This window comes from Protomyctophum bolini, assembly GCF_963924005.1.
Source record: "Protomyctophum bolini genome assembly, chromosome: 15".
NCBI classification, from domain to species: domain Eukaryota; kingdom Metazoa; phylum Chordata; class Actinopteri; order Myctophiformes; family Myctophidae; genus Protomyctophum; species Protomyctophum bolini.
The window spans coordinates 13618405-13639666 of record NC_137876.1 but is presented as its reverse complement, the minus strand read 5'-3'; the positions used below and the strand labels follow the sequence as shown (position 1 = coordinate 13639666).

The 21262-nt window shown below is 42.1% G+C and overlaps 1 protein-coding gene across 1 annotated transcript in view; it reads left to right on the top strand.

The window, feature by feature from the left end:
* Nucleotides 1-14776, top strand: part of LOC308329245 (pleckstrin homology domain-containing family G member 3-like) — a 47493-nt gene extending 32717 nt beyond the window's left edge. The window contains exons 5-17 of the mRNA XM_080783451.1: nucleotides 16-85; nucleotides 190-236; nucleotides 882-1032; nucleotides 1803-1934; nucleotides 2222-2404; nucleotides 3343-3435; nucleotides 3681-3774; nucleotides 4151-4240; nucleotides 4739-4775; nucleotides 7667-8057; nucleotides 9516-9632; nucleotides 11111-12608; nucleotides 13051-14776. Coding sequence (XP_080639577.1) covers nucleotides 16-85; nucleotides 190-236; nucleotides 882-1032; nucleotides 1803-1934; nucleotides 2222-2404; nucleotides 3343-3435; nucleotides 3681-3774; nucleotides 4151-4240; nucleotides 4739-4775; nucleotides 7667-8057; nucleotides 9516-9632; nucleotides 11111-12608; nucleotides 13051-13883 — 3736 coding nt within the window. The 3' untranslated portion in view covers nucleotides 13884-14776. The remainder of the gene's footprint in view (nucleotides 1-15; nucleotides 86-189; nucleotides 237-881; nucleotides 1033-1802; nucleotides 1935-2221; nucleotides 2405-3342; nucleotides 3436-3680; nucleotides 3775-4150; nucleotides 4241-4738; nucleotides 4776-7666; nucleotides 8058-9515; nucleotides 9633-11110; nucleotides 12609-13050) is intronic.
* Nucleotides 14777-21262: the final 6486 nt, after the last annotated feature.

Genomic DNA, 21262 nt, shown 5'->3' with positions numbered 1-21262 from the left:
TCCCTGGTGTCTCAGTGAGCTGCTGCAGTCGCTGGACATGTGTGAGAACGACCCCGTGGCCGTGGCGCGCTGCTTCGTGGACAAGGTGAATGTTCTCTCCCTCATACTGATTCACAGCGCCGTCTGCTCTGCCAGGAAGTACACTATTGAACTATTGATCCGTCTTGTCTTGCCTTTTGTCTCTCCCAGAGTCATTACTTTGAGATCTACACCCAGTACTGCACCAACTATCCCAAGTGAGTAGTTGCAGGAAAATGCCAACCGTTATCTCGTTTGTCGTTTTTTTTCCTTATTATTCTTTCTTCATCACTCATGACGACGCACTGCAGGGGTGGGGAACCTTTTCCGGCACATCACCACTTAGCCTATTTACACGGTTGGTGTAATGTGCTCACCCAGTGCCTGGAACTACCCTTGCTTTGATGTCTTATTAGGCTGCTAATTAGAATAATGTAAGTTAATATAAGACAAACATAAAATAAGTCAAGTTTATAATGAAACCTAACACAGATCTACCAGCTCAAAACACATCACAATGTGTTGCTTGTTTTAGTTTTATCTATGAGGACTATGGATGGAAAGCAGCATTCTTGCTAAATCCTGTATATTTACATTATCTCATGTATGTATTGTTCATTAATATGGACTGTCCCATCCAAATAAACAAATAAAAGTCAAGTGACACATTGTGAGCAATTCTTTATCTTGTTGGAAAAACCAAAAAGCTTTACTTTACTAACGAAGAAATCGAACAACAACAAAAAAACAACAATCATTGGAACACAGGTTCTGTTTAATTTCTTTCTCCATTTCTTGAAAAGTTGTTCTATGCGAGACAAAGTCTCTGACTTGTATCTGTGGCTCCTGTGTTCTTCCTGCAGCTCTGTGGCGGCCTTGACCGACTGCATGAGAAGCAAGACGCTGGCCAAGTTCTTCAGGGACAGGCAGGCCTCTCTGAAGCGCTCCCTCCCTCTGGGCTCCTACCTGCTCAAACCGGTCCAGAGGATCCTTAAATACCACCTGCTGCTTCAGGTACGCCTCCAGTACAGTGCTTCTCAAAGTGGGGTCTGGCGGGTCGCCAGACAATCCTTGAGGGCCTTCCAGAGGGTCCCCAGTCTAAATGAGTGAATGTAGAATGAGAAGAAGAGGTAGCGCATCAACAGTGCAGTGCTAGACCCAAAATCCAGTGTACATACTGTATCGAAAACAGGAATTGAATTTACTTTGTTTAGTTTTTTTGTCTTTATGTCTGGTGTTTGTTGATGTTGTATTTGTATGTTAAAAACGGGAAAATCCTAAAGTACCAATCATAAAAGAAATACAAAAAAGGAATTGAAAATAATCCAAGCCTTCGTCAGAGCATGCTTTGATAATGTCTCTTAGCCGAAATGCGTAATTATTGGTGTGTGCCAATACAGTGGAAATGTGAGTACTTTGTTCTCCATTGATTTTTAATTCTGGACTTTTCAACCATTCGGCGACAATAGCAACACGATGCGTTGTGCACTTACGTATAGATCAGCTGTTATGAGCGAAATTGTGTGTAGAGTGAAAAAAGGAGGGGAAAAACTGTAGTTCCCTGGCAGATCTCGGTCAACAAAGTATATAGGGTTTATTTCATCATAGACAAAATTTGTCTATGATGAAATAAACCCTATATACTTTTCACCATTTAATGGTGAAAATAGCAGATCTACACAGGTAACGGGTCACATGTGCATCTGTTCTCGTCCACCAATAAGCCGTCTTGTGTGCCAAAACTATGCGTGCTCCATTGAGCCCAAGTTTCTGTTGTGCTGCAGGAAATCGCCAAGCACTTTGACCCCGAAGAGGAGGGCTATGACGTGCTTCAGGAGGCCATCGACACCATGACGGGGGTGGCTTGGTACATCAACGATATGAAGAGGAAACACGAGCATGCTGTCAGAGTACAGGTCAGTTAGTGTAACACACACACACACACACACACACACACACAGATTCTACACACACACACACACACACACACACACACACACACACACACACACACACACACACACATAGTCTCTATGTGGGGACCAGGTGCTGTACAGCCTTGACAGATTCATAACGAGATTACAATCACAGACAATCTGTGCAAGTATCACATAGTATAATACTAATAATAGTTTGTCATATTTTTCACTCATGAACATAAAACATATCTCTCTCTCTCTCTCTCTCTCTCTCTCTCTCTCAGGAGATCCAGTCTCTTCTGATCAACTGGAAAGGTCCTGATCTGACCACCTATGGAGAGCTGGTGCTGGAGGGAACGTTTCATGTCCAGCGGGCCAAGAACACGCGGACACTCTTCCTGTTCGACAAGATGCTGCTCATTACCAAGAAGAGAGGCGAACACTACGTGTACAAGACCCACATCTCGGTACGGCCTGGACCACAACAGCCACTGTCCTCCTCGACACGGGCTCACTAGGGGGTTAATATAGCGTCACAATCATTTTAACCATATTTTATAATTTGGCTATTCAAAAATAACAAATATACAAGCTCATCAAATCTGCAAATCTTTGAATATATATTTTTGTGAAGTGCACATTTTTGAGTGTTGCAACCACTCCTACAACCAGCAATGTCCGTGTCTACCTATGTGACTGTGTCATGAGCACGAGTATATGACTTATTAGTACCAGTAGGGGGCGACAGAAACAGAGGGATAGTGCTGGGGGGGGATTGCTCAGTTCACACGGGTGTGATTTTTTACTCAAATCTTTGCTTCTGGAGATACCCTGGCACACAAAATATATTGGATAAAGGCTATGTTCACACTGGTATCTCAAATCTTAGTTTTGGCATCATGTAGATTGGTGTCTGGCTTTCTTGTTCTTTCTTTCTATTCTTTTGACTGAACAGCAAAACAAATAAATAACAGTATGGACAGTCAGTCCTAAAGATCAGATTAACAAAGCCTAAATATTGGCTGGAGGAGGATGATGTTCCAAACAGTTAAAATAAACAAAGAAAGATGTGTAACAAATTATTTAAAACTAAGAAAAATCTACCTGCAGCACTGGATTACTTGGTTTTAATGTCAAACAGTCATAATTGGTTTAAAAACTGTTGGTGGACAGATTTGCAGAGTTGCATTAAAACCACTTAAACCCTCTTTCCATAGAGAAACTGACTTGAGTTAAAACTGTACTTGGCCTTAGTTTCTTTTTCTACACCAAATTTCTTCGCCACAAATATCCGCTGCGTTGTGAGCTTGTACATCTGCTATTTCTGGCGAATGTTCCCCCCAGAATGGTGGGCCATTTGGGTTCAAGTGAATAAAATGTTAATTCAAAAAAGTTCTAATTGCAGTGCTCTACCCTCATGCTGCTTGACGGTGCAAAGGACCCCCTGTTGTTCAGCGTCCTCCACTTCAAACACCCCAAGCAACCACACACTGTGCAGGTAAATGTCATCTCTGGTTCCACCACCTATCTACCTGTTTTAATAGCCATGCATAAACTAGAAAAACATTTTAAGTGCAGGTGGGTGACATAGATTGTATAATCTTGTTGACATACAAGCAAACCTACAGGAACCCACACAGCAAAGAGACATTGATAGGCAATGTATCATTCTCTGTAAGCATGCAGCATGCATGCTGTGTAACTAAGGGACTATTTCTAGCAGACAAATCCTTTTTGTTGCAGGCCAAGTCCGTTGAAGAGAAGCGTCTCTGGGCCCATCACATTAAAAGACTCATTCTGGAGAACCATCACACCCGCGCTCCACAGAAGGTAAACAGTGGCCTCCTTACAGGAATTAGATCTATTATGTACAAATCTCTGTATTATTGTATTATTCTGTTTCTTATTCTATTCTTTTTTTTCTTTTAGGAAAAAGAATCCATCCTGGAAATGAATTCTGTCTGTGAGTATTCCAAGTAGTAACCTTTGGACAAATTTAACTGCTGTCTCCACAGCAACCAAAAAATATGCAGTCATTGAAAAGCAGCATGAATACTATTTCCACTATTTGTAGATTGGCTGGGTCCTGGCTGGGGATACAAATCCCAAATTTCTCTTTTGGGTCTCGAGCTAAAACGTTTGGGAACCATAGTGGATAAAATTATTTTGTTATTACTGTTCTGAGTGAAATGCTGTGTCGCCTCGCTGCCCAGATGCAGGGAAGTTTCGCTGCAGTCCAGAGGGGCTGAAGAAAGCGGAGGAAGACTTTCGTCTGGCTGGCCGAAATGGCCGGAGGAGATCAGGTGAGAGACACCCCCCAGTAAGTCTGGCATGCATATGCCAGAATGATCAGGGCTACAGAATGTGCATATTGAGTCGCAATTTATCATCTTTGGATATGGTGCTTCTGAAAACATGTGTGTTGATTTGGGTTAAGTGTCTGTATTTATTACCAAAGCACTGATCACAATGAAGTTTTAACCGCTTACGTTTTGTAAATTGCAGAAAACATCAGGTCAAAAGGTATTATTTGTAGTCCAGCTTTGAGGTTTTGTATTGGGGGTGATTGTTTTTTACTTTTTTTTTTTTTACAATGCTCAGCTATAATCAGATGGCCAAATTAGAGATGAGATTGAAAGTGGTACTGCCAAAAGATTCATCAGAGAATACTCCACCTACTGGCAAAACAAAGTTTGGAGCCCTGATCTTTGCCATAGAATTATATTATATTATTATAATTATATTATATTATATTTGTGACTTATTTGCGTATCTTTTGATTCTTTCCCCCACTTTTTTAGAACCAACGAAGCAGATCACAAGGCCTACAAAACGTGAGTACTGTACATACAACGTTTTCCCACATTATTGGATTTATAATTGTAGGACAATATTGTCAGAGGGAAGTCAGGGAACCCAAATTGATATTGTCCAGTTTTATTGTACATTTTCAATGTACAGTGTACTGTACACTTGTATATGTATATAATATAACTTACTATAAGTATTTATTCTAATTTAAGCTTTAGTCTTTGTGTGGATGTGTGCACATGCATTGAGCCTGTCAGAAATAGCAAAAAAACAAGTGTTTTTTCTAACACGTTTTAGTGGTAGATCTTGGCTTACAATTGGGAATAAAATGGGCTCTTGGGCTTGAAAAGGTTGGTTACCACTAGTCTAATTCATGGGCCTGGATTTTTTTTCTCCAAAAATTCAAAAAACGATGGGTTATAACCCGTCGTTTTTTTATTTTTTTTTCAAATCCTCAAAAATGATGAAAAACGGCGCGCTATAGTATGCCGTACGATATGGGCTATAGCCCATGGTCCAAAATGATGAGAAACGAGGATAACTCTTTTTTTCAAAATTTCAAAAAACATGGGCTATAACCCATCGTTTTTGTCATTTCGTCATTTTTTTCAAATCCTCAAAAATGATGAAAAACGGCGCGCTATAGTATGCCGTATGATATGGGCTATAGCCGATGGTCCAAAATGATGAGAAACGAGGATAACTTTTTTTCAAAATTTCAAAAAACATGGGCTATAACCCATCGTTTTTGTGATTTCGTCATTTTTTTCAAATCCTCAAAAATGATGAAAAACGGCGCGCTATAGTATGCCGTACGATATGGGCTATAGCCCATGGTCCAAAATGTTGAGAAACGAGGATAACTTTTTTTTTTCCAAAATTTCAAAAAACATGGGCTATAACCCATCGTTTTTGTCATTTCGTAATTTTTTTCAAATCCTCAAAAATGATGAAAAACGGCGCGCTATAGTATGCCATACGATATGGGCTATAGCCCATGGTCCAAAATGATGAGAAACGAGGATAACTTTTTTTTTCAAAATTCAAAAAACATGGGCTATAACCCATCGTTTTTGTCATTTCGGCATTTTTTTCAAATCCTCAAAAATGATAGTATGCCTGGTGGAGTACTGGTAGTGTATTTTAGTGTACTGGTAGTGTACTGCCTAGTAGTCTACTGGTAGTTGCACTATAGGCTATTGGTTGTACTGGTATTGCTGGGGTCTAGTAAGCCTAGTTTCCCCCTCCGCCCCTTACTCAGTCTCCAATGCAATTCTCCTTTGTTCTGCCTCAAGGACTCCTAAAAAAAGGATCAAAAGACACACGTGCACATACACACTTATGTAGCCTCCATAATGAAGTGACTGATATATCGCAAGGCACATGACGCAAAGCACATTCAATCCTCTCATTCTGCCTCCTTGACAATTGACTCTCAACCTTTTTGAATTTCAAGCACCGTTTGATATGCATAAGGCCACGGACCCTTTAAATCTCTGAGACCACAATATGCACTGTAAAATCCTCAATCCTCATGGAACCAAATGGACCCATCTGTACTGTACACTCTCAGAGTTACAGACCTGTAAGTGTCCATTTGGACTCCTGGGGGTCCCCGGGCCGACGTTGAGAACCAACGTTCTAATTGGTCATTATAAAAGAAGAGAACCTATGTGTTCTCCTCCAGAGTGCCTGCTGCATGTGCTCCCAGTCCAGATTTTTACCCATAATAATGAAGATTACATTTTCTTCTGACAAATCCATCCCCTCCCCTCCGCCCACTCGCCCATCCTGACGGGGGGAGTCGGTCATTGAGTCCCGGCTAATCGCATCATGGCCAGCTCGACAGAAGGATGTTCCTCTTTTTGTTATTTATCTTATCGGAAGAACTTCCTCTTGACGTGCGCCAGATAAAAGGCTGCTACACCGATCACTGCCTGTGGAGATGCAGAGAGAGAGAGAGGGAGAGACAGACAGACGGTTAAAGCGAGACAGCACTGGCCACGATAACAGAATGAAAGTTCATGGAACGTCCATGTGCTTTATTGATGTGGTGGGGTCCCCCAGGGCTCAATCCTTGGCCCATGCCGTTTTTCCTCTCTACACCAAATTCCTTTGTGGAACATTGCCGCCCTACAAGCTCTTGTAGAATCTACAAGATGACATTCGGCAAATAATCGATCTACAATGTAGATCGATTATTTTTGCCGAATGTTCTTCCATTATGACATGCCCACTTGCCCAGAATAGGGATGCTATAATAATAAGGTTGAAGTTATTAATGAATCGCTTATTTGTGTTGTTGTCTTCCGTGAAATGGGACATGACGACATTCTCTTTTCATTTCTCTCCCCCTCTTCTCATCATGCAGGCATTTTACAGGTAAGCGTCCCTTTGTGTGTGTGTGTGTGTGTGTGTGTGTGTGTGTGTGTGTGTGTGTGTGTGTGTGTGTGTGTGTGTGTGTGTGTGTGTGTGTGTGTGTGTGTGTGTGTGTGTGTGTGTGTGTGTGTGTGTGTGTGTGTGTGTGTGTGTGTGTGTGTGTGTGTGTGTGTGTGTGTGTGTGTGTGTCCCCTCATGTGCTGCAAAGCACTGATTGCATTCAGCATGTTGTAGAAACATGTAGCTCAACCAGGTTTGACTCAGCAGTTCAAACTTCATTTATTTTCGCAAAAAGAAAGTGCAAAGCTAAGCTTCAATAGAACAGCGCTTTGTGTTTTCCCCTGAACCGGAGGAGTTTTCAGGTGTGAATGGAGATGTGATTTGTTTGCCGCAAAATGGGCACATCACGGAATGACCTGATTTTAGGATTTTTCACATATCACGCAAAGTCAGCTTTTTAGTGATTCTATCTGTCTTCAAAAGCACCGCTCTGGCTATGCCCTCACAATAACCACCACCCCACATCTTTGTGACTTCACGCTACAGCACTCAGACAGTGAGGGTGCACTGCTGGGGGAGAGGCGCTCCCTCCAGCCAGCTTCTAGTGTCAGTACACTGGCCTCCAGTCTAGGCGATCCTGAGGCTTCTGAAAGGCCTTGCATGGAGGAGGAGGAGGAGGAGGATCTACTCGGCTCCAGCAGGGACTCTTCGGCTCAGCTGAGTCCTTGCAACAGTGACCCTAAACTGGGCTCTTTGCCCAGAGAGGGTGGGTTGGAGCTGGAGAAGGAGGCAAAAGAGGAGGAAGAGAGTAACAAGGAGGATTTACTAATGGGAGACGACCAGGTAGCCGACTTTGCCAGCTCCATGCTGGCGGCCATCTCGTGCTGGCACTATAGGGCGAGGGCTTTGCTTTCTGCTCACTTCACAACGGTGAGGCTAGGCTCTCTGCCACACAGCTGGTTTCCCATCTTCTGCTCTCAACTCCTCCGGCTCGACAGTCAGCTCTCCTCTCCAGGGTTCGATTTGTGAAAAGTTCAAACGGCGGGGGGACATTTTCTTAACTACTTAAGTCCTAAATACTTCTTCCTATTACAAATAGCCAATCTACAAGCTCATAAAGTGCTCCATCGCATTTCATTATGAGTATGTAGATAAATTATTTTGACATGTTTTCACAAATTTTGAAAATGTGCCCCAAAAAGATACATTTTTAATCATTTACATGTATGCAATTGTGATATTATCAGACAGTATACATTTATTTCATTCAGTTTGACCAGAAGAGGGATAAAACCTAACACCACCGGTGATGAGAAAATGATCACCCCCCAGCAAATCGAACCCTGCGATGGCCTCTTCTCTCAATGTAATTTTCCTCTCTCGTACTTTCAGCCCATTCTTCCCCTTTCTATGTATCTCTTCCTCTCACTTTTCCTCTTCCTCTCATTTCCCTCTGTCCCTCCTCCCAAAAAACCCCCATCCATCAACAACTACCACCGTTTGCTGTGCACGTGGAATGACACACCATAATCAATGCATGGACTGATCACACCATAATCAATGCATGGACTGACGCGCTCCTCCCAGCATCCTAACGACAACCTGCATGTTCATCACGACAACTTCACCATTCCATCCTGGTGCATTCGAGTTTGGCCACGTCATTTTGCCTCGGTGTTGGACGTTACCACGCAATGCATGCCGTGTTCCCGATGTATGCATGAGTTTTTGTTTTCAACTATGTCCCATTCACAATGCAGCGTATTCCATCATGCAAGTCTGAATTTGATTTGGATCGTGGTGTTGAAAGGATGAATGAGAACATTTGCATTAGAACAACTGACTTAATGTGCCCTCAGAAAGTGATTTTTCAAGGGTTAATGTAGTCAACTAGCCATCTAATTACACCAACATTGTAACAACCAGTTGCTTTGGTCTTTCATTATCATATTTATCTTTTGAATATTCTTAATCGAGAAGTCTTTGTTTAAGCCGACTGTCTTAATTTTTTACTGTGTTTGAATATAAACGAATGCATGTCATTTCAACAGAAAGAATATTATTGCTGAATATAGTTTGCCTCATAGTACCCATAAGAGCGATGGTTCTCAAACATTTCAAAGACCCCCAGTTTGATGTGGTTTAGGCCACGGCCCCCCAGAACTCAGGGAGTTTTTACAAATGGAACCAACCAAATGGACTTGTAAGGGTCCATTTTGGTTCCATTTGTGCACTCAGACCCGTAAGGGTCCATTTAGTTCCTAACTTATCAATCTTTAAGCTGTAGGACGCCTGGCGGTCCCCAGGCCCCACTTTGAGAATCACTGCCTAAGAGGATAAAAAAGGAGAAGGAAATACACTGTTTCATCTGGAGACTTGCTCTTTCAGGCTGATCAGAACGGCGATGCTGCAGGACTGAGGACCACCCAGCGAGAGGAGTTGGAAACGTCTCCCCAGGAGGAGCTGCCTGGAGACCAGGCTAAAGAAGAGGCCCCCAACAGCCAGGTATATTCATTAAAACGCCACTATGCCATTTTTAGACATTGAATTCCACACGGGTGGAGTATTATTGCATTGCATGGTTAAAGTGTTCTCTCCATCTAGAGCAGTGGAAAGACAGACCAGAGTGACGCCTTTGGGGTACTCTGGCTTGCTTGCTCTAGAGCAGGACCAATTGTTTTGTTCAGTGTTCCCAGTGGGAATCGAACCCAGGACCTAGCTGCGGGGACAGGGGACAAATCATGCTTTTAATTTTTCATGGTTTTCCACGATAAAAAGCTTGCAATGCTTTCACGCCGCATTGGGAGCTTGTAGATCTGCTATTTCCACTAGTTTGTGACCTGGGCAAAACCTAAATCTAAATTCTCTTTTGGGTCTTGAGCTAAAAGGTTTGGGAACGACTCTGTGCCTCTAGACTAGAGGCACAGAGCATTTGAAAAAACTTCACCTGATACGAATAAGAACTTCTGATGTCTAAAAGTGTCTCGTTTTCAAATGTCTACCCTGGTTTAAAGGCTTTGATGTTACGTGTGACATGTGATTACCGCGTCAAAGGACCGCCATCCACCCGCTAATTACAGCATCAAAGGACAGCCATCCGCCCACATGCCCTCAGGTGCATGTGTGTGTGTGCGCAATGCATTGAATTACATTCAATCAATCAATCAATACTTTATTTAAGACCCAGGGAGATCTATATCACAGATAAAATACATACATCACAGTATAAAACACATACAGTACAGTAGAAAAGAAAGAAAAAACTAATATTCGTATTGCTTGTTTGTTATTTATGTCATGTATGCAAGCAGTTACTAGCCTAATGGCCTTGACTACCAAATTCAACACTTTTAAGCCTGGAAATGTCCTACTGAGTAGGTAACCCCGACTACGACCTGGGTATTTATAGCATGGTCTATTTATGTCAAACAGTGCCCGGGGCTCCTGGAAATTAGAATGCTCCCTGGCCCGTGCTGGTGCCCTGTGGGGTTGAGAAGAGACAGATTTTCTTAGATTTGATGATTTATTTATATTCTAGTACTGCAAAAATATTCTAGTACTGCAGGGTGAGATAGAGTTTGCATCCAAATAAAGTATGACAGGTTGTTATTGTCGCTCGCTAGCTGCAGCTTGCAAATAACCTCCTTCAGGGTTACGCACACCAGTTGGAAATTAGGCTAGATTAATGGCAGACCAGAGTTATGTTGGTGACGTCTAAAACTGCCACATTCACCACTATAACGGATATGGGGCCAGGGAGGAATTATTGGCGTTCAAACTGGAAATGGGTTCGGAATGCTGTCGTTATGCTTTGATGATGTAATGCATAACAGGACCATAAAATGTAACTGCGGAGGACACCGTAGTAGGGTCTAAAACATGTGTCATAAAACTTGGTCCATTAGCTTTCTTGGGAATGGCGAATGCTCATGATTACCTGATCACTATCATAACATGATTGCCTTTACCAATTCTGTTCCTAGGTCAACGTAGAGGAGCTGATCACTTTCGCAGGGGAAAACGGGCAGATGGAGGAGGACTCCACCCAATGTCCTCAGTCAGCCGTCTCCCCTACTCCGCCCCCTACTCTGCCCCCTACTCCGCCCCCCGAACAGCCAGACGCTGCATCTCCAGGACCGGAGGAGAATTGCTCAAGAGGAACTGGAGAAGAAGTAGAGAGTGAATCTTCTTGTCTGCAAGCAGACGATGGCAGTATCCTGACGAACGGGGGTTTCTCAGAGGAGGATGAGGATGTGGGTTCTAATGGGAAGAGCTTTCTGCCTCCTCCTGTCCCGGACCAGGCCAGTGTGATCACAGAGCACTTTGAAACCAGACTGCTGCGCCTGGAGACTCCAGTGACAGAGGAACAACCCCAACCAGACAGGCAGTCCCCAGACACCGAACCCCCCCACAACATGGAGCTCCAGGAACAGACCCAGGTCAGCCCTTGCCCAGAATCCCAGCAACTCCCAGATGCTACACCCTCAACGTCAGTCCAGGAACCTGGCCCGACACCCCCCACTGATGCAGAGCGCAGGTCTACTCTTTCCAAACTGGAACGCCTGCTCATTCACAAGATCCGGAGTTACTATGAGCATGCTGAGGATCAAGATGCTAATTTCAGCATCAAGCGCAGGGAAAGCCTCTCTTATATTCCAGCCGGTCTTGTGAGGCACCTGAGTAGACAGCTTAATGGTGTTCCTCAGGACCAGCCTGTCCAGGTTCACAGGAAAGGCTCATCTCATTCTCATAACAGACCCACATCCTGGTCTGTGTTTGACCTTCCCGGGTTAGAAAAGAGCCCGACTGAAACTCCTCATAAGCTTGAACCAAAGAGTCCAAAGACTGAACCTCGTCATAGACTTGAACCTCAAAGGCCAGAGGCTAAAGCTCAGACCCAGTGTGTCATTGACACCTCTACGACAGATGAAGTGTTCAGACCATCTTCAGAAATGGTCAAAGTTTGGCAGGAGATGGAGATAAATGGTAGCCTTGAGGAGAACCAAGAAGTCCAACAGAATGTGGAGGAACAATCAAATGATTCTATGATACGGGTGAGCCAGCAGGGGCCGAACATGTCACATACCTCATATGTGAAGACCAGGGAAGAATCGCTAAGTATTTCGGAAGAGTCCGAAATGGACATTGTTACAGAAGATTTTTCACCTACTGCACCTTCTCCAGCTAGGGATGAGGAATCCATGCAGGATTCATGGCTGAATAATAAAGGGTCCCAAGAAAGGTTTTCCCGGGCTCCACTACCCAGGATCATTAGCCTTCGATCGGGCATAGAAGAGGAGCACATCCTACAGGACATGGGAAAGATGAGGAACAAGGTGTTTCAGCTGGCCCGACAATACAGCCAACGCATAAAAAACAACAGGCCTGTCATCAGACAGAGGAACCGAGAGCGTGAGAATCACCACAGCACCCAAAACATGCCCGCTGTGCATGAAGAGAAGATGCAGTGGAGAGACAAGTGTGAGTGAGTTATGTCCAAAAGGTTTACCTTTTACTGTCTTCTGGTGCCAGTTTTATATCAAGTAATCGAGATCATCAGAAACTTTATCAAATAACATCTTAGTTTGGTTTAGTGAAAAAAGTCTTAACATAAACGATATACAATATCACCAAAATGCTTGTGGTTTTAATATTATAACATGAAATGTGTGTTTTGACTGATGTACAATACGGACAGTATTACACATTTGTGTGTGCGTTAATATAACTTGTAATGAGCATTTAACATAATTTTTACTTGATTTACCACTCAAATTAATTGTAGTTAATTGAGTAATCAAAAAAATATTGACAATTCTGGATGAAATCAATAATGGTAATAATAATTAGTTGCATAATAATTAGTTGCAGCCATCCAATAGAAACTTGTCCAACCTGTATCTTCCTCTGTGTATAAATGCAGGTAAAGCCAACCTGACACTGCCCTTGAACACTTATGATCAGGTGACCATCCATGAACTACGTTCGCCAAGCCCGGGCCAGACCCCAAGTTCTGGGGCCAGCTCCCGGGTCACCTCCCCCTGTCCCCCCCTGGCTACCAGCTCCCGGGTCACCTCCCCCTGTCCCCCCCTGGCTACCAGCCCCCACAGCCCACTTCAGTCAGAGACCTTACATTGGCCAGACGTGCACGAGCTGCGCTTCAAGTACACCCGCCCTAGGCTGGATCCAGGGGCCTCCGACCACTCAAGAGTGGGATCTAGCTCATCTAACCCAGAGCAGATGCTAGACTGTTGCACTGAGATGCCCAGTAGGTCATTGTGGATCCCTGCTGACTACATATCCAGCTGCAACGGCGTCCCTGACCCCCACACAGTTCTGACGGACCATCCCTACATAGAATCTGGCATGGCGCAGCCACATGGCAGCCATGTGGAACAAGATGGCTCCCAGCCTCCGTTGTGCAGCTGGAGCTCCTTGGATCACATGCTCGGGACTCTGCCTCTGCAGGAGGTGCAGAACCTTCCAGATCCTGTACGGACCTGCAACATGGATGGACAGGCCACTCTGCGTGATGAAAATAAGGTCATCATAGTGGAAAGGGTTTCTGGAGACAAGCAAGGGGATGGAGGGATGCACAGAGAGCAGGAATTAATGTCAAGAGGCAATGTCAAACTGCTCCATGATGGATTAGACTGTGCCGAAAGTTCTGCTGCACTGAATTCAGGAAAGAAAATGGAGAGCAACCTAGTTAGGAACTTACGGGAGAAGTTTCAGAGCTTGAGCTCTGGCTTGTGAACACTTGAATTTTGTAAAATTTATATATTTTATAATTGTCATCAAATGAATATGAATAATGACCACCATGCCATGATCATGGAGTTCTTTGCCAGTAATACTGGCAACTTTGTATTTTCACATTTCTCCTATCTGCACAATAATTTCCTGTTAATTTAAAGGACACTGGGTGATATAACGCTTTGTCAGTTCAAATGTACTATACAAGGGATATTATGGGTGATCAGTCAAGGCCATGGTGGGAAAGCGTGACTCTGAAAATGTGTAAATGCAATATTTGTATATTGGTTTTTTTTTGTCTACACTGTACTATACAATGTTTATTTAGAAATGTATACACATACAGTAGTCTGGACTATTGTGTTCCATACGGCAATATACATTTTGAAGGTATACCTGTACAGGTCCACATTCTTTACGTAATTATATTTTGTTTTTGTGCACTGCTGTTCCACCCACTGTTAGCGACTTCTTGGTGGACACTGAAATTATATGTAAACTGTCACGTAATTTGGGAGGAAAACAACACGATTGACAGGTAACAAACCTGTGTCTCTCTGCAGTCTTTGTTATTGGGAGGGTGTCACTATTCACAAAAGCTCCTCACAGTTTGAACCATTGACCAAAGAGTTTGTTGCCCCTTGGCTGAGTATTAATTGGTGTGTTTAAAGCACTATCTGGCTCCCACATCACGCTGCTTCTTAAGAGGTTTCCATAACGTCACTGGAGCTTTTTCCCCTCAACTTGTTGAATATTTTCTTCAATGTTATTTATGAAATTGTATATTTGAATAGATCGTCTTCATCCCTTATGTTTCCATTCCAGAAAAAGAATAGATTATCGTTTCATACTTGAAAGCTGCATTTTCAAATAAAAGCAGAAATGTAAATTATGCCTGCAAGTTCCATTTGTAGCCTGCCATCAATTTAAAATACATCAATATTGGCTTGGTAACTGCACACACGCAGCAGTGCTCTAGCCAATCAGTGACTGAGCAGCATCTGAAAATGCATCAGTACAACTTCCGGAGAACATGAAGAAGAGGAATGAATGATGTGTTGCTATAAAAAGGAGACAATGGTCATGATTATTACTGATACGCTATTACTGATACTAGAATTTCGCCCCCCTTCGGGGGGCTCATCCCAGTGTCGTTGCAGCGCAATATGGGAAGAAGGAAATTGCGGGAGTTGACAGACTCCACTTCATGTTTCAGCTGTGTTTTTAAACTCAGTAGTGTGCCCTGCACACAGCGCACACTCGCAATTGCAGCTGGAGGGCGACGCGACACACACACACGCCCACACACACACACACACACAGAGCGATGTGTGGATAAATCACTGAGATTTGGGAAATGTGTTCTGAATGGGCCTGAATATATATGTGTGTAGGCTGCAACAATGATTTCATAAAGTGTAGTTTAGTTTTGAACAGGCAACTAATGTAGTGATAGATTAATTGAATGGGCCTGAATAGATAGATAGATAGATAGATTTCTTTATTTTTGTGTCATGCACCAAAGGCGCCCAGCCCACATGGGCTTACAGGACACACCATATCATTGCATTCAATATTGCATTGTGTACAATAAACAGATATGTTTTGTTGATATTCCCTTTTTTTTTTACACAAACAAAACATTCTGCCTTATTTCCCAATGCATTTTGCAATGTAGTCTATATGTTTTGTGGGAGTGTGCAGGTTTTATTTTGCATAGAGAGATGTGTGGTGGAAGTGTGGTTTGGTCGGAGATAGAGCACGAATGAACGGCCATGTTCGGCCGGTTCAAATCCCACATTATTCATGTGTCTCTGTGATGCTTTGCTTTGCACACTGACTTTCAGAAGGACAACTTTAAAGCAGCACAGAAATTCCCCGTGATTGTGTGCCTCAGTGGGCCAACGGATAAGTCAAATGATATCCGTAGTATACCTAGTAGAAGTGTGCCGGTTCGAACCCCGACATAATCAAATCTTTACTGACACTTTGCATTCCACACTAACATCAACTAGCACAGAAAATCTGTGTTGTAGTAACCAGCAGTTAGCTCAGTGTGATGAGTGTCTGTACTTGTCATCCACAGGTCCACGGTTCAAATCCCACATTATTCATGTGTCTCTGTGATGCTTTGCTTTGCACACTGACTTTCAGAAGGACAACTTTAAAGCAGCACAGAAATTCCCCATGATTGTGTGCCTCAGTGGGCCAACGGATAAGTCAAATGATATCCGTAGTATACCTAGTAGAAGTGTGCCGGTTCGAACCCCGACATACTCAAATCTTTACTGACACTTTGCGTTCCACACTAACATCAACTAGCACAGAAAATCTGTGTTGTAGTAACCAGCAGTTAGCTCAGTGTGATGAGTGGCTGTACTTGTCATCCACAGGTCCACGGTTCAAATCCCACATTATTCATGTGTCTCTGTGATGCTTTGCTTTGCACACTGACTTTCTTGAATAAAAAATAAAAACTCAAAAGCACCAGGAGACATCTGCTGAATGCCCCAAGGTGCCTTGGCTCAATGGTGTGGAGCGCTTGACCCGTTGCCTCTGCTACAGACAGTTGGCCGGTTCAAGTCCCATGTCATGACATCAAGGTGCTGGGAAGGACCATCGGGAGACGGTGCTCTCTCCCCCTGTTTCCTGAGATGTAACGGTTGGGGCTTATGTCTGAAAGAACCCTGTCCACCTAAAATTTTACAGATAAGAATTAGGTCAAACGTTTAAAAAAAAATAGTAATGCATTTTCAAAAAAAAGTGAAAATGATGAAAAAACGACATTGCGGAAATTGCGGAAATTGCGGAAATGGTAATTGCGGAAATTGCGGAATTGCGGAAATTGCGGAATTGCGGAAATTGCGGAATTGCGGAAATTGCGGAATTGCGGAAATGGTAATTGCGGGAATTGCGGAATTGCGGAAATGGTAATTGCGGAAATGGAAATTGCGAAATTGCGGAAATTGCAGAAATTGCGGAAATGGTAATTGCGGAAATTGCGGAATTGCGGAAATGTTAACTGCATGGTTTTCGCAACGATTTAAAAAGAAAATGTGAAAATTATGAAAAAACGACATACTATAGTTCAAAAGGTTAGCTGGACAGGGTTCTTTCAGACATAAGCCCCAACCGTTACATCTCAGGAAACAGGGGGAGAGAGCACCGTCTCCCGATGGTCCTTCCCAGCACCTTGATGTCATGACATGGGACTTGAACCAGCCAACTGTCTGTAGCAGAGGCAACGGGTCAAGCGCTCCACACCATTGAGCCAAGGCACCTTGGGGCATTCAGCAGATGTCTCCTGGTGCTTTTGAGTTTTTATTTTTTATTCAAGAAAGTCAGTGTGCAAAGCAAAGCATCACAGAGACACATGAATAATGTGGGATTTGAACCGTGGACCTGTGGATGACAAGTACAGCCACTCATCACACTGAGCTAACTGCTGGTTACTACAACACAGATTTTCTGTGCTAGTTGATGTTAGTGTGGAATGCAAAGTGTCAGTAAAGATTTGAGTATGTCGGGGTTCGAACCGGCACACTTCTACTAGGTATACTACGGATATCATTTGACTTATCCGTTGGCCCACTGAGGCACACAATCATGGGGAATTTCTGTGCTGCTTTAAAGTTGTCCTTCTGAAAGTCAGTGTGCAAAGCAAAGCATCACAGAGACACATGAATAATGTGGGATTTGAACCGTGGACCTGTGGATGACAAGTACAGCCACTCATCACACTGAGCTAGCGCGCAGGGTCCGGCCCATTCCTCTCTGTTATGTCATATGACGAGCATTTAACTTTTCTTTCTTAAATTTTTATCCCACGATTTTGTAACCCAGTTTTCTTTTCACCCAGTGCCAATTATCTAATGTAATCCTGGGCGCTACACTTCCTCTGCCAACCTGGGGGGGCAGCGGACTGACCTCATGCCTCCTTCTATGCATGAGGAGTCCAAGCTGCTTCTTTTCACCTGACAGAGGGGAATTTCCCCGGCCGGACGTAGCGCGTGGAAGGGACACGTTATTCCGACCAGTTCCTTTCCCCTCCATCAGGCGCCCTGGCTGGCCAGGGGGAGGTAGTTTTAGAGACCAGGATTACGGCATGTTTTTGTGAGGGTATCTACCCTAGGGGACACGGGGAGAACATGCAAACTCCACACAGAAAGGCCCTATCGCCAACCCCCGCCTTGGGTATGGGCACTGATGACGCGGAGGAGGGAACACGCCCCCAGCGGGAATCGAACCCAGGACCTTCTAGCTGTGAGGCGACAGCACTACCAACTGTGCCACCGTGCATTTAACTTTTAATATCACAATTATTGTAGCTTATCTTTAACTGAATCTGGAAGTATTCCTTTATTAAATGATTCTTCATAGTCTGGAATTGTAACTGATCAATTTTCTTTTGTGACTTTCGCCTTTATTTTATATGGAGGGACAGTCAGTGGTGTAAACTTTATTTATATAGCACATTTCATACATAAAATGCAACTCTGTCACATTCTGTCTCTCCCTCAGTCTCCACACTGGCCTCCCATATCCCATTCCAGCACACCCAGTTCCATTTACACACCTGTCAACTACCTAATCAGCCCAGCAGTGAACACTTCTCCAATCAACCTGCTCACTATAAAACTGGACTCAGTACAAACACTCATTGTCAGTTCATAACCTGTGTCACAGATGTCCTGCCTGTTCATGTGTTGACTTTGATGTCATTCTGATTCATGCCTGATTCCTACCTGCATTCCCCTGTGTAAGATATCTCGTAATTCTTTATTAAATACTTTATTATTATACTCTAGTTTGTTGTGACTTTGCTCCTGGGTTCAACTCTGTCTGCATCCTTGACAACTAAAGTACTTCACATATTAAACTTTATTTATATAGCACATGTCATACATAAAATGCAACTCAAAGTACTTCACATGAAAATAAAATAAAAAATAACAAGCAGCGGAATGCCAGAAACAAAAAGTAGGTCAATCTACAATTAGCAAATAAAAATAGCAATACAAAACTAAAACATTAAAAATGGTAAGGAAATTTGTATTGGATAATACATTTTAAATTGATATTATTAGATATTCAACTTTATTGACATTTATAATTAAATTGGTGTCTTTACACTGTATAATCCATTGTTGTTTGTTTCTGTTGCTTAACTCTGTTGCTTTAACTACATATAAGTGTCTATTTGTTTGTCTCTAAATGTTTTGATGAATTGAACAATGCCCTTTGTTCAATTCATGCCATACTATAGCACGCCGTTTTTCATCATTTTTGAGGATTTGAAGAAAATTCAAAATTTCAAAATTTCAAAATTTCAAAAAGCCCATCGCTTTTTGAATTTTTGATCATTTTCATCATTTTTGAACATGGGCTATTGCCCCTACCGTACGGCATACTATAGCACGCCGTTTTTCATCATTTTTGAGGATTTGAAGAAAATTCAAAATTTCAAAAAACATGGGTTATAGCCCATTGTTTTTTGAATTTTTGAAAAAAATGTTATCCTCATTTTTCATCATTTTTGAACATGGGCTATAGCCCCTACCGTACGGCATACTATAGCACGCCGTTTTTCATCATTTTTGAGGATTTGAAGAAAATTCAAAATTTCAAAAAACATGGGTTATAGCCCATCGTTTTTTTAATTTTTGAAAAAAATGTTATCCTCATTTTTCATCATTTTTGAACATGGGCTATAGCCCCTACCGTACGGCATACTATAGCACGCCGTTTTTCATCATTTTTGAGGATTTGAAGAAAATTCAAAATTTCAAAAAACATGGGTTATAGCCCATTGTTTTTTGAATTTTTGAAAAAAAAATTATCCTGATTTTTCATCATTTTTGAACATGGGCTATAGCCCCTACCGTACGGCATACTATAGCACGCCGTTTTTCATCATTTTTGAGGATTTGAAGAAATTTCAAAATTTCAAAAAACATGGGTTATAGCCCATCGTTTTTTGAATTTTTGAAAAAAATGTTATCCTCATTTTTCATCATTTTTGAACATGGGCTATAGCCCCTCCCGTACGGCATACTATATCACGCCGTTTTTCATCATTTTTGAGGATTTGAAGAAAATTCAAAATTTCAAAAAACATGGGTTATAGCCCATCGTTTTTTGAATTTTTGAAAAAAATGTTATCCTCATTTTTCATCATTTTTGAACATGGGCTATAGCCCCTACCGTACGGCATACTATAGCACGCCGTTTTTCAGCATTTTTGAGGATTTGAAGAAAATTCAAAATTTAAAAAAACATGGGTTATAGCCCATCGTTTTTTGAATTTTTGAAAAAAATGTTATCCTCATTTTTCATCATTTTTGAACATGGGCTATAGCCCCTACCGTACGGCATACTATAGCACGCCGTTTTTCATCATTTTTGAGGATTTGAAGAAATTTCAAAATTTCAAAAAACATGGGTTATAGCCCATCGTTTTTTGAATTTTTGAAAAAAATGTTATCCTCATTTTTAATCATTTTTGAACATGGGCTATAGCCCCTACCGTACGCCATACTATAGCACGCCGTTTTTCATCATTTTTGAGGATTTGAAGAAAATTCAAAATTTCAAAAAACATGGGTTATAGCCCATCGTTTTTTGAATTTTTGAAAAAAATGTTATCCTCATTTTTCATCATTTTTGAACATGGGCTATAGCTCCTACCGTACGGCATACTATAGCACGCCGTTTTTCATCATTCTTGAGGATTTGAAGAAAATTCAAAATTTCAAAAAACATGGGTTATAGCCCATCGTTTTTTGAATTTTTGAAAAAAATGTTATCCTCATTTTTCATCATTTTTGAACATGGGCTATAGCCCCTACCGTACGGCATACTATAGCACGCCGTTTTTCATCATTTTTGAGGATTTGAAGAAAATTCAAAATTTCAAAAAACATGGGTTATAGCCCATCGTTTTTTGAATTTTTGAAAAAAATGTTATCCTCATTTTTCATCATTTTTGAACATGGGCTATAGCCCCTACCGTACGGCATACTATAGCACGCCGTTTTTCATCATTTTTGAGGATTTGAAGAAAATTCAAAATTTCAAAAAACATGGGTTATAGCCCATCGTTTTTTGAATTTTTGAAAAAAATGTTATCCTCATTTTTCATCATTTTTGAACATGGGCTATAGCCCCTACCGTACGGCATACTATAGCACGCCGTTTTTCATCATTTTTGAGGATTTGAAGAAAATTCAAAATTTCAAAAAACATGGGTTATAGCCCATCGTTTTTTGAATTTTTGAAAAAAATGTTATCCTCATTTTTCATCATTTTTGAACATGGTCTATAGCCCCTACCGTACGGCATACTATAGCACGCCGTTTTTCATCATTTTTGAGGATTTG